General features: G+C 44.2%; 1 protein-coding gene across 1 annotated transcript in view; it reads right to left on the reverse strand.

Annotated features, from left to right (window-relative positions):
* Positions 1 to 1,664: 1,664 nt before the first annotated feature.
* samd10b (sterile alpha motif domain containing 10b) overlaps positions 1,665 to 17,720 on the reverse strand; it is a 123,596-nt gene continuing 107,540 nt past the window's right edge. The window contains exon 5 of the mRNA XM_041205399.1: positions 1,665 to 1,713. Coding sequence (XP_041061333.1) covers positions 1,691 to 1,713 — 23 coding nt within the window. The 3' untranslated portion in view covers positions 1,665 to 1,690. The remainder of the gene's footprint in view (positions 1,714 to 17,720) is intronic.

The raw sequence follows: 17,720 nt of genomic DNA on the forward strand, positions 1-17,720 counted from the left end.
ATAGAAGAAAATCAGACAAATTGTATGTAAGTCATGGAAGTGGAGATCCTTCTGACCACCTGCTATACAACATTTGTCATATAAAGGTTGATTCCATGAACTCAAATGGGAGTTACACTTATGGAGGAATGTTGGAGCCCCATCTCCAATCAGCACTCCCTTTGAGTGTGACTGTGCTTTTGGTTGTGCAGGATCATGGAATCACCTCTGAATGCATTTAGAATGAGTTGTTTATCTGGACCCTGCTAACTTCAAACAATAGCGTCGCCTGCAACACACAGTGAATGGTATTTGCTTTAAGAGTGTTCATTGATTAATATGATGTTGGTACAGTGATTTTCAAGAGTTACCTTACTTGAGCAATACAAGCTATATTACAGGTTTAGCTACTATACAATTTTTTTTACAAATAACTTGCAGCCATAAGTAAAACTACAAGACTTTCAAATCTGTACTGACAGTATCTCAGTCACCAGTGCATGCCTACAGCCACTGTTGGAAGCTTTTCTTTAAAATAATGAATAACATAAGCACAAGGTAGTGCCAGGAGAACTGTAAAAATATCAGATGTTTCACAAAATGATTCTCAATGGGATTTATAAAAAAAAAGCTGTGCTAAAGTTGGGCCTTACACTGAAATTGAGTTTTTCCTTTTTATGTTAAATATACAATCACTTTCATAAATACTTTAATGCTCATACCAGTGACTTGTATAAAAGTTTCCACACACAAAGATCATTTTTCCTCCATTTTTACACACCATGTTAATGTATAAATAGCACACCTATAGCAAATAAATTACTATTTGCTTCTGGAGAGAATCTGAGTTCTAAGTCTTCATTCTTAAGCTCATTAACCAATCAATGGAAACCGCTTTGTTCAGTCATAATATGCTTAATTTTCTATGAATCTTTTAATGACACTTAGTGAAAGCCTTCATTCCCTGTTAAGCCATATGGTCACTTTATCTCTAAACTAGAATTTCACCTTTTACATCCACATCAGGAATAATTGTTTTTCAGCTAACCATATTCTTACGGTTGAGCTTGAACTCATTTTTATTTGGTTTCATCTTAGGGGGCCAATTACTGGCATAGTGAAATGCTGTTGCAAATACGATTTTATTTTAAAATGATATTAGTGTGCAAGGTTTTTCATTTCAGGGATTCTTTTCATTGGTAATCATTTTATATAATAAAAAGTTAAAGATGTGAAGGTAACACAAATAGCTCGCATAACATTGTACGTTAATAGGAACCCTGGAGCCGATCTAAAGCAGCCCATACATGTCAGGAGGACTTACATTTCCTGATGTTGCAATATTAATAATGAATTCCCTGCTATTTTCTAGTGTTACAACAAACCATCAGTATCAGTAGGTGTAGAGTGAAACAGAGAAATATAGCAAATTGTAGCACCATCCAATCACCATTAACACTTGACTTAACTTTCATACTTAATTTACAAAACTATAAAAGAAAATTTTGTTTTTCTTCTTTAGCCTGAAAGCTGATTAAGTAAATAATCATGAGGTTTAGCAATTCAGCTTAAACTGGAGTTCCTCTGCTGCAGAATGACTACATTAATTCACTGCATGATTCTCCACAGTTTCATATCTATATCCCACAGATTCATCCCAGTGGTATTGAAGGTCTTCTCTGTCACAGCAAGCTGCCAAAGGAAGTGTCAGCTAGGAGCCATTATCAAATGAAGCTGAAAAGAAAGAAACAGAGAATGAATGAACCTGACAGCGATAAAGTGTAAATTTCTACTTAATTCTTGTATTTGTTCAGTTAGTGTGTAAGCTCGCTGAACAGAAAATCAGTTGTCCATTGTGTTATGTCTACTGAGGCACTTAATTTGCTGCATTCTGGACACCTATCTCTCATTTTGCTTCCATTCATCCCCAGTTTCCTTCTCACCTGAATGATTCCTAGGTGCAAACCCAGATGGAGTAGTCATAGGCCATCTGACCATGGGAGTGCATCATGACAATCCTGAACCTGTTCTCATCCAACATCAATACAGGTGCACTTTCTAAGAATGGTCACTGGATAGCAATCAAGAGTGAAAACCTTGCGCATCCTAGCTTGAGATTATTTGTAGCACCGCTGGTGAAATCACCTAACTCAGCTTATCTCACTTTTCATTGCAACATTTAAACCAGTCAAGTTTTCTATGACAGAAGGTGTAAACATTATAAGAAACAACATCTAGATTTGAGTATTGTTTAAAAAATAGACTTTTTTTGTTGAAGCTTTTTGTCTTGCATTCGTTAGGATAATTCACAAGGATACCAAATATAAAGGGAACAACAATTTATACTGATGAGAAGAGAGTGCTAATTGGTTGACAAGTGGACTCTGATCAGACAGAAAGGACATGTATCCACATTGTGCCTGTTTCAGCGAAATAAAATAAGTAACAGGCAATTGCTGGTCCATTCCTCAGGGCAATGTCTTGACCAATCAGAGCCAAGCTGCCTGGTTTAAATTTCAAACAATGCTTGGCAGTTGACTATCATTTACCACCAACTGCTGCATTCTCCATGGCAATGCCTCTACCAATCAGAGTCCACTTGCCAACCAATCAGTACTCTCTTCTCATATAGCATAAATTGTTGTTCCGTTTGCATTTGGTATTCTTGCAAATTGTCCTGATGAGTGCAAAATGAAAAGCTTTGACAAAAAAGTTTCTTTTTTCAGCAATACTCAAGTTCTGTACTACCAAACAACTTCCAGATTCTGTACCAGCCACTTAAATTCTTACATTGATGCTCAGTTATTTCACAGGAGCTTTGACACTAACTGTATTCAGAAAATCTAAGTGGCTGGCCATAAGCTATATGGAAGCATCAGTGACAAGAAAGTTGGCATCTCAATGGTACAAAGACTATGGTCAACTTAATTATTTAAATCACAACAATTTTTGCAATCCAATTAAATTCTTCAGAAATAAAGAACATAAATTTCAAAACTTTGTCCATTATAATAAATCATCACTCGTACAATTTTCAGCAATCAATCCCTATGCTTCTAGCCTCCTGCAATAAGGTTATTTTTGTATTTAGAAAGACAGAAATAAGGCAAGAGAAGGGAGTCCTCAGAGAGCATGAGTGAACAAGAGACAAGGAGAAAGAGATAGAAAGTGGAAGTGATAAAATGAAAGATAGTTACAACGAGAGAGAAAACGACAAAAACAGAGAGAAAAATCTGAGAGAGAGAGACAAGAACAAGAGACAGATGCTGAGTGGTAGAGAGATAGAGGGAGAAAAACAAAGAGAGACAGAGGGCTGGATTTTAAGTGCCCCTGCCAGTTATGTTTTCTGTGTGGGGGTGGGGCACTTAAAATAGATCGTGTGGCTAGCTCACCACCTTCCTGCCCACCCCTGATCTGACACCCATAATACACTAGGCAAGTGGGTGCTGAAATCGGCAGCCTGCCCGCCATATGTAAATAAATATTTATAGGTCTATTAGGCTTGTTAACAAGCCTATTGACCCTGATAATACACTGCCCATGCTAAAATTCAGCTAATGCAGCAGGTGGGTGGGAATGGGCAGGCCATTTTTTTATGGTCTGTATGCAAAAAAGGTGGGAATGGGGGTACTTGATTCGGGGGTGCCCTTTGTGTACCGCAAATATATCATACTCCACTTTCTTCTGTGCCATCTGCCCTCCAAAACCCAGCCCCCAGCCCCCACTTCACCCCACCCGTGGCTCCAGGATCCCTCCTGCCCTAAAACTCCGGGACTTACCTTTCGGGTGCACCCATCCACCTTCTTCATGCTCCTTCTTGCAGTCTTGGCAGCACCCCCTACTGAGCTCTGATGCTGCTGGGACTGCTGGAACTGCCGGCCAATCAGATTGGCTGGCAGCTCCCGCAGTCAGGACAACCTCCCAATGATGGGTGGAAGTCACACTCTCAACCACTTTAGCTTACCCGGCAGTGCGTTATGGCTGCAGGGCTGGCTTCTTCTGGGTATGTCAGCTTCCGGCCCACTATCCTTCCAGGGGTCAAGCAGTTCGCCACCCCTCCTCTCCGGCCCCCCCACCCCCACCCCCATCTTCCCCGCCTCCTGTAAAATTCAGCCCTGAGATGCAGACACAGCAAAGTAGAAGACGGGGCCTGTGAGCGAGATGAAGGATTAGATTTGAGTTAAATTAACAAGACTCCATTCAAAGGAAGTCAGGGTCAGAGAATCAAGTGTCCAGGCCATGATGCATTACTTGTAATGCTTCTAATTTTTCATTTATTAATGCTATTGTGTCTTATAAAATCTGTAGATTTTTTTTATACCCAAAGCATTGGAGATGCCTTCTTTTAAAAACTGACAATGTTATGCATGTTGACAGCACGGACATAAAAACTCTACAGCAGAATAATCGAATGCAACATTACCAGCTGCAAAGCCATCAGTTTGACAGTCAGCCCGATTTAGTTTGTCCTTCAATTAAAAGTACTCTGCAAGTGTCCGTGGTCCAAATTTTGAGATCAGCAATGAAGCAATGGCGCTAGCTACTAACCTCCAAGGAAACTGCGCACAACGATCTAGCCATCTCTATTCATGATTTCCCCTTTCCAAAAATTAGTTTGAAATTGTTGCCAAGTCAACAGCATCTTCAGGGTTCCAGCAACAGTGATGTCATCAAGCAGGGTTAGCAGCCAATCAGAAGGAAGCATTCTCACGGACAGCAAAACAGGAGGCAAAATACACTGAATTTTGCACTTCTGATGAATTGCAAAATAAATGTTTAGGGGCTACACATGTGATTAAGATAGAGTCCAAAATATGAAAAACCTTTAAAAATAATTTTTTATCATTACGGAAAAAATTGGAATTACAAAATTATAAAATTATTTTTTCAGGGACAATGAGACTAATAAGCAGCAATAATGAGCTTAGCACAATGGTGAAATCATTCTACAATGATTTTTACAGTGAGGTGGAGAGAAAGAAAATCCAACTTTAAGGGAGAAAATTGGGCCTGGGCAAGTGGTGGAATGATGCAGTCTGCAATTTCCTGTTACAAAGTGGAAATGCTGTTGCTTGATGCCAATGTAAGGAGGATTTGCTCTGTTTGACAATGAGCCTTTCCTCCTTCCAAGAGGCTAATGTGCCATGCCTGGCAGGAGGTAGCCACCAGGCTCAAAACGGTGTGCATTATCTGCAGAATGTAGGAACTATATAGGAATGTAGGATGGCATGTTTTATGAAACCTGTCAGGGTGCAACTAACAAATGGTACCATGTACCAGCTAAATGAACCAAGATTGCATGCAGCAAACTGGTGTCCTTCAACCTGTTACATTTTACTACTGATCCCCACCAAGCCCCCACACCCATACAGTTCTGCCACTGCATTTCATACATATCCATCCTTCAGTAGGGAACATATTCAAGCAGGAAATTACAGTTGAAAGCTTTATCATACTCTTACCTTCAAACAACTGTTAACACAACATAGCAATTTACTGGCATTCAGGATAGGTTTCACATTGGGCATTTAGCAGCCATCAATTACCTCTTCTATTTGGGAAGTACAGCAGTGTGGCAACATATTCCAGTAGGAAAGGATATAAAAGTGCTGACCAATCTTTCAATCATTTATTCCATATATATGAACAGTACATAACTAGTACCATCGTATTAGCTGAGTGAGCCACAGACATAACAGTTGAAGGCAGTGGTGACCTTACTAACTAATACCCATTGCAAATGTATGTTCCAACTTAGCTGCAGGTGCCTGTGCTACAGATGGAAAAGCTCCACAACTGGCTGCATGCCAACTTTGAGTCAGCTGAGGCAATTGTCTTTGATCAGCCAGGCATGCCAAGGTTGGCTGATATGTCCTGGTGCTTGGTCACTTGCTTCAGAAATGAAATATTTTGAGGCACATCTAAAATAAAATTGGGGTTCCAAATTTACCAGTGAAATGTTAAACATTTTCAAAATATGGAGAAGATGTCAAAGTGTTGCAAACAATTTTTTCATTAAACTGTGCTTTAAATAAAGTTAAAAGACAAAATGGGCACAAACACTCTTGAACATAATATGCCAAGTGATGTTATTCATGCAAAAGTCACAGAATTACAGCCCAGTAGGCAGCGGGCACAGAACTTGCTCCACCAATTCAAGATTCCCCTATGCCTATGGCAGATTTACTTTCAGGCACTGCAGTATCAGTACTGTTTTGAAGAGATTTTACTTAGTCTACAGGCGACTGGAAGTAGGCAGTGTAGTTTTGTTAAAACTAAACAATGATGTAACTGTAACATCAGTAGCCAGATGACTGAGAGGCTCCAACAGATCTAGGCACACAGCGTTCTGTGTCATGAATACCATGTGCTTATTATGATGTCTTGTACATAGTGTTTTTTTATTCATTTAAGGGATGTGGGTGTCGCTGGCTCGGCTAGCATCTATTGCCCATCCCTAATTGCCCTTGAGAAGGTGTTGGTGAGCAGAGTAAATAAATAGTTTTAGCAAAACTATATTGCCTATCTTCAATTACATGTAGACTATGTAAAACATGGTGGCAGTGGTGGGATACAAACCCACGCCCCCAAAAAAATCTTAGGAAGTTTTCGGGTCCAGTCCCTCATGTGTTGAGTTGGTTGAACTCAGAGCTGTAAGAACTGCAATGGGTTTCAACGCCCTTTGGTTAAATTGGGGAAAATTGCCCTGATTACCATTTATTGAATTCTACTTTGGTGGAGATTAGGTAAGGGCAGGATTAGGCTCAAGTGTAGATTGTTGATGTAACTTTCATTTTTATCATCTAAAATAAAACACCTCCAAGTGTTTGCAGTAAGATCAAGACATGCTTTTTTTCCATACAATGTGGAGAAAACCTCTCCCCCAAAAGGCTGTGGATGCTGGGTCAATTTAAATTTTCAAGGCTCAGATTGGTTGATTTCTTTTATATCAAAGGGTATCAAGGGATATAGAACAAAGGCACATAAATGAAATTGAGTTACAGAACAGCCATGAATGGCTGAGCAAGCTTATTCCTGCTCCAAGTCATTTCTTGCTGTCTTCTTTTGACCTGGACCCTAAGATTTACAAGCAGCTGCCACCTGCAAACTTCCTTCAGCAGCAGTAATTAGTCTCCATTTGACCCCAGGTTGTGTTTATTTACAACAATTAGACTTTGTGACCTTAAAGAGACAGCCACATTAAGCACAGCTTAAGCTCAATGTGCATTACATGGTGCATACTCCTGTCATTATAAAACAGACAATCTTCAAACATACCCCGAAAAATACCTTGGGGAATCCTTTACTAGGTTTAAAATTCTGCAACAGCGTCATTGATAACTCCAAATAAAAAAATCAAAGAAGACGATACTTATTTCAAACTGTCTAACTCGTCACATGGTGCTATTAAGCTTCAAATCCCAGGGATATTATGTAAAAGAAAAGCATATAACAATAGCCTTCAGAGCTTTCAGTATTCCTCATGATTTATAGAATAAATCAGTGCAACAGTCACCTTAGAAGGTGCAATGGTTGAACTTTGATGTGTGTTGTGCAGTTCACTGTACCATACCATTTTGTGGAGCTCTCTATCATTACTCACAACCTGACTGATTAATATACTGAAAATCTAATCAGGTTAGCTGGTTCTGAAATCTGGCAAAAAAAAACCCAGAAAGTACTGGTGACAGAAAAAAGAAATGTTTAAATTTATAAGCTTAGGATTTACCATTGATGTTATTAGCTAAACACAAGACATTCCTCTGTTCATTATTTTAAAATTACACTTATACTTTGGCTGTACAGAGGTATTATAGGTATATTTTGAGCTACTATTATTACTTTAATTCTGAAATCTGGCAAAAAAAAAACCCAGAAAGTACTGGTGACAGAAAAAAGAAATGTTTAAATTTATAAGCTTAGGATTTACCATTGATGTTATTAGCTAAACACAAGACATTCCTCTGTTCATTATTTTAAAATTACACTTATACTTCGGCAGTACAGAGGTATTATAGGTATATTTTGAGCTACTATTATTACTTTAATACTTTAAAAGTACTTTAGAATTTAATTTAGATATAGTACAAAGGCAGGGGAGCAGACCATTCAGCCTCTCAAACCTGTTCTACCATTCAATGAGATCCATCAACCTACCTTAACTCCATATACTTTTAAACCTTTGTCTAGCAAAACTTTATCGATCTCAGATTTAAAAATATTAATTGAGCTAGTATTCACTACTCTTGTGAGAGAAAGTTCCATACACACTACTTTGCATTAAGAAAGATTTCCTAACAGTTCTTCTGATTAGCCTGACACTGATTTTAGGGTTATGACACCCTGTCCTAGATTTCCTCACCTGTGGCAAACATATCTCTCTACCTGCCCTATCAATTCCTTTCATAATCCTAAATGTCTCAATCAAATAGTCTGCCATATTCCCAGAAATACAAGTTACTTTTTGTAACATCTCCTCATAATCTAACCCCTGGAGCCCTGTTGACATTTTGGTGAATCTGCATGCACTCCTTCTAAGTTAAATACATCCTTTCTAAGATGGGATGCCTGGAACTGTAATCAGGATTCCAGATGACCAACACTTTGTCTTCCAGTAGTGAAATGTCTCCCCTTTATATTCTACCTCACTAGTAATAAAGACTAATATTCCATTAGCATTTTTGATTATTAGTAAATCATACACTGATCATAGTAAAAACATAAAGAATAATTTACTTCTAAATACCATTAACAATAATTATAGGCTAAAAATTTATCTGCATCCCTTTTAAGTTGCAACTCATGATACTCCCTACCTCCTCCTCATCCTCTTCCTCCTGAGGAAGCATCCAAATGCCTAGGGGCATTGGTTGCAATCTCATGATGGCAGGTTCTGGGGGACACCAACTTGCTACAGCGAGTATTGTAGAGCTGGCAGTGGAACCTTTGTTTTAGCACTTCAATAGTCTGCTCCACAATGTTTCTGGTGACTCCATGGCTTTCATTATACATCCATTGTCCTTATATGGTTGTATGGTGGAGAGGTTCATCAATCAGGTGTAGAGGGAGTAGCACGTCTCCAAGCAGCCATCATCTGGTTCTTCTTTAAGGCCTGAAGATGGTGGGAACAGCAGGCTGCCTTAGGATGTAGACATAATAGCTGCTGCCAGGATACTGAGCATTAACCGATATGGTGCTCTGGACATGGTTGCACACCAACTGTACATTGACGGAATGGTTGCCCTTACAGTTCCTGTACCTCTCCCCATTGACATAGGAAGCCTGCAAAACCACATGCGTACAATTAATGGTTCCCTGTACCATTAGGAATCTCACAATCCTGGAAAATCCATTTGCCCATTGCTACTCCCTAGCAGAGGTAACATGACAAAATCACCTTTCTTCACATATAAGGCTTCAATCATGTGCTGGAAGCACACTGGGAGATTTTAACTTGCTCACTCGCTCCCACCTGGAATCATGCGGTCATGTAGAATTTTACTGCAACTGTGCCTTCTTTTGAGGCATTAAACCAAGGCCTCATCTGTTCTCTCAGGTGGACATAAAAGATCCCAAGGCACTATTTCAAATAAGACCAAGGGAGTTACCATAGTGTCTTGGCTAATATTGAATCCTCAGTCAACATCACCAAAACAGATAATTTTGTCATTATCACATTGCTGTTTGTGGAAACTTGCTGCCATGTTTCCTACATTACAACAGTAACTATGCTTCCACAGTACTTCATTGGCCGTAAAGCACTTTTGCATGTCCTATGGTTGTGAATGTCACTATGCAAATATAAGTCTTCTTTTTGTTTCTTTCTCCCACCTTCTGCAGCTTCTACTCCACTTGTTGGTCATGTTGTAGACCCAGAGGCACTGCAGCTACACCCCCCACACCTCTTGCAGACTTGTTATTTACAGGTGACCAAATCCTCTGCCCTCCATGAATGAATGTACCAATTCACCAAAAGACCTCCAAAAACAAATGTTACGGTTGCATCATATAACTGTAAAACTATTAGGAAGATGAACACTTTACTTTTAAAAAGTAGCATGGAACATTGACACTTTACCTTGGCAAAATGGACACCAGATGGTCAGGTGACTACTTTTGTGGTTTCTATACAGACACAGAATAACTCATGTCTGAACATGCCCCTGGAAAGTCACCAAAATGTAAATGTTCTTGTGGAGGACCTTCCATTGAAGAGACATCAGAATGGTCACTTGTGGAATTTACAGTTACAAGTGTTTGGATATTTACAGAATATATAATGGTCACATATAATGGTTGCCCTAGATTCGGTGTCTGAAAACTTGAAATCTAATAAAGAAGGGTGTGAAGGAACCATTTTATTGCAAGCAAGTGCAAATCGCCACCATTCATTTCCCATTGTGTGACGATGGCTTATGATGTCAAACCATTTATGTGGATCATTGGAGTATTGATTCTGTGCTCACATGATTGAAACTAGCTTGAGATAGAAAATATCTTATTATTCCAAGGACGTGCCAGGGCAAGTCAATCTGGGACAAGGACAACAGAAGAGAGATCTTGCCCATAAAAAATGGAAAAGACCCTACCTTCAAAAAGTCGTCTCAGGCTGAGAAGTGGTGATTTCTTGTACCTGGGCTTGTAATTTTGACTACTGGGGCTTGACCACAGTTTTTGACTGAAAGGCCTGAAACCTGCTATTGCTTGGAGTACCATTGTGAATTCATCACCAAACACTTCCAACCTTAATTTTTCCTTCAGTGAACTGAAAGAAAATTTCCAGGCCTGCAACCACTTCCAACCACCATCTTGAAGAAACATATTAACTTTCAGAACTTTAAGTTATCTATGTGCATGTCACATCTTTAGAAATAATCTTTTCTTTTGTATGTGTGTGTGTCTGTGTGTGTGCGTGTGTCAGTGTGGGTTTTTATTGTGTACATTTTCAGGTGTTGTGAGGAATAAATGTTTATCCTTGCTTTTGATTTAAACTTGCCAGAAAGTATGTGTCTGTTCTTTAAAGTTACAGCACTCAAGGGGTTAACACACCCCTCAGAAATACACCATGTTGTGGTCAGTCGAGAGGTGGAAAAAAGGAACCAATTGTCCCACATCTCTCCCCATCTGTAACACAAATGACAGTACTTCTACGAACTTTACCACAGCAGAATAGAGTCAAATGCAATTTAGATGCCTATCCCTTTAAAATAGCACTAGTGAGGAGGTCACTCATGCAGATAAACACATCGGCCAGAATTTTCTGGCCCCGTTGGCATTGGGCGTCATGATGAGACTGCTATAAATCGGATTCACGCCATTGTGAAACCAGTTTGCAATTGTCTACTCCACCCGTCAGTGGTGGGCCTCGTTTCCCATCGCAGCATGTCAGGAACATAATTTCAATACTTTCGCATCTCAGTATAAGTCCTGCTCACTGGAATCACCCCCCCACGCTGGGTCATCTGGGCACATCGGGGTGCAATGTTTCACAACTGTACATAAGCAACATGCACCTGGCGAGCTGCACTTTGCTCGGGACTTCAAGGTTTCTTTGTCTACCTTGCTTTGGGCAGCACTCGTTATCATCAGTGCCAGGCTTCGCAGGCAGCACATCACTTCTAGGGCTCGCACGCAGGTCTCTACCTACCAGAACAGCTGTAAGGTAGGGGTGCTTTTCAACGGCTGCAGGGCTAGTTCTTGCTTAGAGAAGGGGGAGAAGTGGCCTCAGGCAAGGAGAGAGGCTGCAAGGCAAGGGCTGTTCTGGGGAAGGAGGGGATCCCAGAGTGTGTGTGGGGGCACATGTTAATCTGTGCAAGTGGCCCTAAGATGGCAAGGGCTAAGGAGGCAGTCTTCAGAGGAGATGAGGCTATGAGGAGATGTGAGGGTGTGTGTGAAAGTGAGTGGTGATGTCCCCTGAGCTGGTAGTGCATGAGATGACAGTGAGTGTGTGAAGGCCTTGTGAGTATATGAATTTAGAGTGAAAAGATGGTTGCCTTATCCTGGCGACAAGGTGAGATCATTTGACTTGTTTTCTGCACTAGATGGCACTGACCACCGCTGCCACCGCCTTCCAAGCTGGAGTGGTGAGACTGATAGGCCTCCTGCAGCCAGAGCGTGGGAAGAGGACATTGCAGCAGGCCTCCAAAACATCCAGAAGATGTCCGAGGGATGTGTCATTGAATCAGAGGGTTGTACTCATCTTGGCTTTTGGGGCTATGTCTTCACTGGAGCAGTCCTGGGTTGTAAGCATTGAGAAATGTGCACGCGGCTGCAGTTTAGATATGGCGCCCTGTGTGAGGAAGCGGTGAGGAAACGATGCCACCCAGAGGTCACCCGCCAGTGAGACAGCGTATTTCCTGAGGCGCCATTGCTGCCGGTGGGTAAAATGACTTTTCTCCCGCCCGCTACCACACTTTGTGGAAATCTGGGATGATTCCGCTCATCATCAGCGGAGAGTATTTAATATACACTGGACATGCACAGTCCAAGTTTTAAAAGCGTGCATCAATTCAGTCTGAATGACATCACAACCTGATCACTCCTAATGTTTCCGTTGAACATATGGCATGGCCACGCTATTGCCCTTCCCATGAATGGTGCTGTCTGATTAACACTTTTACAGGACTGTAAGAAGAGCAGTTTTTTTTAAAGCAGAATTCTGATTGGGTGTTTTATTTTCCCTCAGTATTTCAAGACTTGCCATTATTATTAGGTGGCTCATTGATTCTATACATAGTGCATAGTGAGTGAGGGGGCATGGGAATATGGAAGGGGCATGAGGACCATGGGAGGCATGGTGGGTGGATGGGTAAGACCTTTTAACCTTACCTTTCAAAAGGTGCCCGGATCTAGACTATGGTTCAAGAGTCCTCTGAGGAGCCATGAACCACTAGTCATCCAGAAGCTGGACAGACTCTGCCAAAATTGTGTGCAGGGGGTGGTGGGACGTATGAGATATCTACCCGTGCAATGGAGCCAGCCAGGTCGGGATTGCAGGGTGTGGGCTCACTAACCTCATCCCACACCAGTGAAAACTGCTGGTTCTGGACATGGGGCAGGAATCCCGGAGTCGATCGTGTCCACCATTTTTAAATCACCCTGCCCCCGCCCAACCCGCCGTTCCTTCCTCCACCCTTTGCTTCCAATCCAACACGGACAGACATAAAAATACGGGCCACAGACTTGATCTTAAAATTACTGAGAACTTTCACTCATGGTGTATATTAACTTCGAGCAATAAGTATTACTTTCCAGATGAACTCCTATCCCTCATTTCCTTCCTCTCCACAAGCGAATTATTTCCCTGCCTTATTCTTACATGCTGAGAGTCATTCCCTGATCAAACACAATAAGGTGAACAATTTCTTAAAGCTATATTGGGCGGAATTTTCCGAGCCAGCTGGCGGCAGGTGCGATAGGTGACGTGGGTGGAAAATATGGCGTGACCTGCTTCACAACAGCATGAAGGCAGGTTGTGATCATCTGCTCAGCCTGCCAGTGGTGGGCCGCATTTCCTACCATCTGTCGGCGGGAAGCTAATTGTAATACGTTAGCATATAATTAAAAGACCAACCCGCAGGCTCTTTCTACCCCACCGTATTGTCTGTCCACATCGGCGGGAAAGCACAGTGATGTGTTTCGTAACAACACGCAGGTGACGTGCACTTGGCGGCCTTCACTTTGGGGGAACTGAGGTGAGTGAGCAGCAGCACTCTCCACAGTTCGCCCCTTGTTTACAGGCCTCAGGGGCACCTAGGGGCGGGGAACCTGATGCCTGGTCCCGCAGGCAATTGCTGAAAGGGGGAATGGTGTCTGGGGGCAAGTGCTGACCAGCCTCAGAGGCGACTGCTGTGAGTGGGGAGGGCTGCAGGTCAAGTGTTGCCCTGTCACTGCACCCCGTGCACAGGCATTCAAGGTGGGGGGCAGAGTAAGCGAGGGGGTTGGTCGCACATTAGGGACACCTGTATAAACTGACCATGCCTCCACAACTAAGACAGATCAGGCACAGCCACAGTGATGTGATTGGGGTCAGGCTCCTAGTCTGCCCGTCCATGCAAGCAGCGCAGAGGCACCCAAGGGCCACCAAGTGCTCCACACCTTACCCACAAATATCCCCGCTGCCCCTGACCCCCATTCCCCGGCACAGACTTCAAGTATCACCACTTTATTGGACCGTGGAGCAGTTGGACTGCACACGTTGTACAATCTCCTTGCCAACACTGGCCATGTAGCAGTCACTGCTGGAGGTGCTCACAGCCCCTTGCAATCTCAGCACCCTGGTTTGGACCAGTGACCCCCATGTCACAGGTTGACAGGGCAGCCATGCAGCGCACCTGTCTCTGGCCATCCGAGGGGTGACCAGCATTCTCCAGGGAGCATTAAGGGGCAGTCACATAGAGAAAGGTGCTAAGTACAGACATGATAACAATGTCTCTCTCTTTTTCATGCTGCAGTAGGACCACGTCAGGATCATGGATCCTGGTGACCTAGCTGTGTGCTTGATGGCCTACAGAGACCGTAGAAGACGGAGGAGAAAGTGACGAAGGCACCTGGCTGCGCAGAGGCAGGAGCAGCAACCTCATGAAGAAGGGGCAGCTGGGGCTCCCACACACTGCCCAAGAGTGACAGCGCGTCATGCTGGTCAGTGCCTAGCATCACCCAGGGTCTATAGACGGCGCCTGCCATTCCTGCAGAAGACTGAGAACCAGTGTCGCCAACAAATGCACATGTCTAGGGACCTGGTCGCTCACATCTGCTACTTACTACAGGACTTGGTGCCAAGGGATCATGGAGGGCATCCACTGCCAGTGGCTGTGAAAGTGACTGTGCCACTCAATTTCTAAGCCAGTGGCTCCTTTCAGGGCACTACAGGTGACCTCTGTGGGATTTCACAACCCGCCACCCACAAATGCATCCATGAGGCCGCAGATGCCATCTTCTCCATGCACACAACTTTGTGCATTTCGCCCAGGACTGGGATAGCCAGAGTGCAAGGGCCATTGGTTTCATCCTGATCTTGGGATTCCCACAGGTACAGGGTGCAATTGACTACACTCATGTTATGCTCAGGTCTCCATCACTACACCCGGTGGACTTCATCAACTGCAAGGGCTTCTACTCACTTAATGTGCAGCTGGTATGCGACCACCAGAAACGCATCCTGCAGGTGTGCACACGGTTTCCAGAGAGTGAGAATGACACCTACGTCCTGAAGTCTTCCAGGGTTCACAGAAGCCGCCAAGATGGCTCCTTGGGGACAAAGCTACCCGCAGAGGCTATGGCTGATGATACCCCTGTGGCGGCCTCAAACTGCAGCAGAACGACGCTATAATGAGTCTCATGCAGCAGCTTGTAACTTGGTGGAACAGACCATTAGGATGCTGAAGATGCAGCTCCAGTGCCTGGACCGATCTGGTGAAGCCCTGCAAGTCCACAGAGGGTGTCACACATCGTCTTCGTCTGCTGTGACCTTTACAACCTGGGGCTGCAATGGGGAAAGGAGCTGGCTGAAGAGGAGATGGAGGAGCTGCATGTCTCCTCCGATGAGGAGGATGCCAACAGGGATGAGGGTGAGGGGGTCCTTGGTGGTGACGATGATGGGGATGAGGCTCTCACACTGGTTAGATGAGGCTTGCGCACTCAGGAGGCCCTCTTGGCTGCCAGATTTGTGGAGGATGATGACGACATGCAGTGAGGTGTCCACGTTTATCCTTACATTGCAGTTGTGAACGTTTGACTCCAGTCTGGCTAATTGCAGCGCCAATACCCTCTGTGAGAATGCTCCTGTCATGGAGATGCAATGGAGGCCCTAATAGTTGCTTGATCACAGGAGGATAATGACAACATGCAGTGAGGACACTCCATAGATCTTCACATGGCCACTGAGAATGTCTGATCCTGTCTGGCCAAGGGCAACTCGCTTGCACTCCATGATCAGGGTCATCTCAGAGACGCAGCCATGAAACATTAGGTGCATCTGATGCTGTGTCCGCCTTCAGCACCTCAGCCCTTCAGAAGCTGGTGCACAGCATCATTGGTCACACATGCTGGTGTGATGGGGTTCAGCCCCACCTTAAAGGTGCTGAGAGCACACAGAGAGTATGTGAGAACTATGTGGCACATGTCCACTACATTCTGGCAGCAATGATCAGCACCGCTGAGGTGTGGGAATCAGTAATGTTTCTGGGGATTGTGAGGCCAGACTATCACTGTGGTCTGAAAGCCGCACAGAGCACAGGGAGGAGGCCCTGGACTGAGACACCTGCCTTTTATCTTGTGCAGAAAGGTTTCACATCTGAGTGCCAAGAACACTGCTCATCAGAACAAGGAGCCACAGGCAGGGTGACATTCTTAGGAGTTTACTGACAATGGTGAACAGTGTGTGCAAGTGATTAACACCCGTGTCCAGGTTGTGTAACTACATTTACCTAACTTTCCTAACCCTGCTGCTACATCTTGGTGCTCCCCAGACATCCACAGCAGAAGTGGAAGCCGCCTGCTGACTGTGATGTGCTATCTGTGATGACTTTGGCAGGTGTGAGGGCTGAGACCTGGAGGGCCCCGGCCTGCTTTTGGGGTCCTGCCGTGTGGCACTGACACCCTCCTCGGCTTGTGAAGCTGGAGCTGTGGAGGTCACAGGAAGGGGGATTCGGATGGGCCGGTCATTCCCAGAGCCACCTGGATAGATGGCCCCGGAGCATGCATCTGCTGATCCTCCTCCCTCTGGGTGCCTGAGGGCCCCTGGCTGACTCCGTGAGCGGAAGTGATAGCTGAAGTGAAATCGAACCGCCCTGTACCCCTCTCTTGTACACATTGTTGGAGGCCAACTTTGGCATCACCGATCGGGTTAAGCCCACACAGCAGTGCAGGAGTGACAACCCGGACCAAGGTCTCCATGGCAGCTGCCATCCTGTCAGTATTGACCTCGGTGCATTGCAATGACAACGCTATGACCTCAGCCTGAAGACGGATGGACTCCTCCATCATGCCTTGCAATTTGAGGAGTGCAGTGGACATCCGTTCCTGATGTTCCTGAGCTTGCCTTTGCAGCTCCAGCAACTGTGACCTGACAGAGTCCAGAGGTTCATCTTCTGACTCGAAGTCAGCAATGTTTTGGCCTCCTGAAATCCTCTGAATGCTGGACATCTGGGAAGTCTCTGCCTCTGCCTGCTGTGGATCAGAAAGTGTGATTGTTCACCAGATTGTGTTTCTGAGGCTAGTCTAAAGCTAGGTCCCACCGAGGTGTGTGTCTCTGTGCTGGTGGAGGGTGTGGGTGAGCTCTGTGACAGGACTTCAGGGAGAGTGTCTTCAGATTCCCCCTCGGAGGTTTTTTTGGAGATTGATTGGAGGCCCTGGGTCATGGACTCTGTCAGCTATTGGCAGATGTGCCTGCGAAAGCAATGGGAGGTAATTAGTGCATGGCAGTGGCCTGTGAAAGAGGACACATCACTCACAGCATGGTTATCTGATGGATGCTGCACTGCTGGATCCTCATTTGGTAGAGCATCGCTGACCTCACTGTCATCACAGGACCAGTCCCAGTCATCACCAGCCAGCTGGATAGCTCTGGTTTCGACTTGTTTCAGAACTTTGATTTCCGGCACCCCTCCAGCTGTCTACAACCTTTCCCTCCTGTTGTGAGCCAGTTTGTCCTGCATGGATAGAGATAAGGAAAGTGTATTAGGACGCCTGCTGGACCAGATGATAAACATGCCTGGCCTGTGTGGGTGGTGAGTGGTCTC

The sequence above is a fragment of the Carcharodon carcharias genome, chromosome 14 (genome assembly GCF_017639515.1).
Source record: "Carcharodon carcharias isolate sCarCar2 chromosome 14, sCarCar2.pri, whole genome shotgun sequence".
Taxonomy (NCBI): Eukaryota; Metazoa; Chordata; class Chondrichthyes; order Lamniformes; family Lamnidae; genus Carcharodon; species Carcharodon carcharias.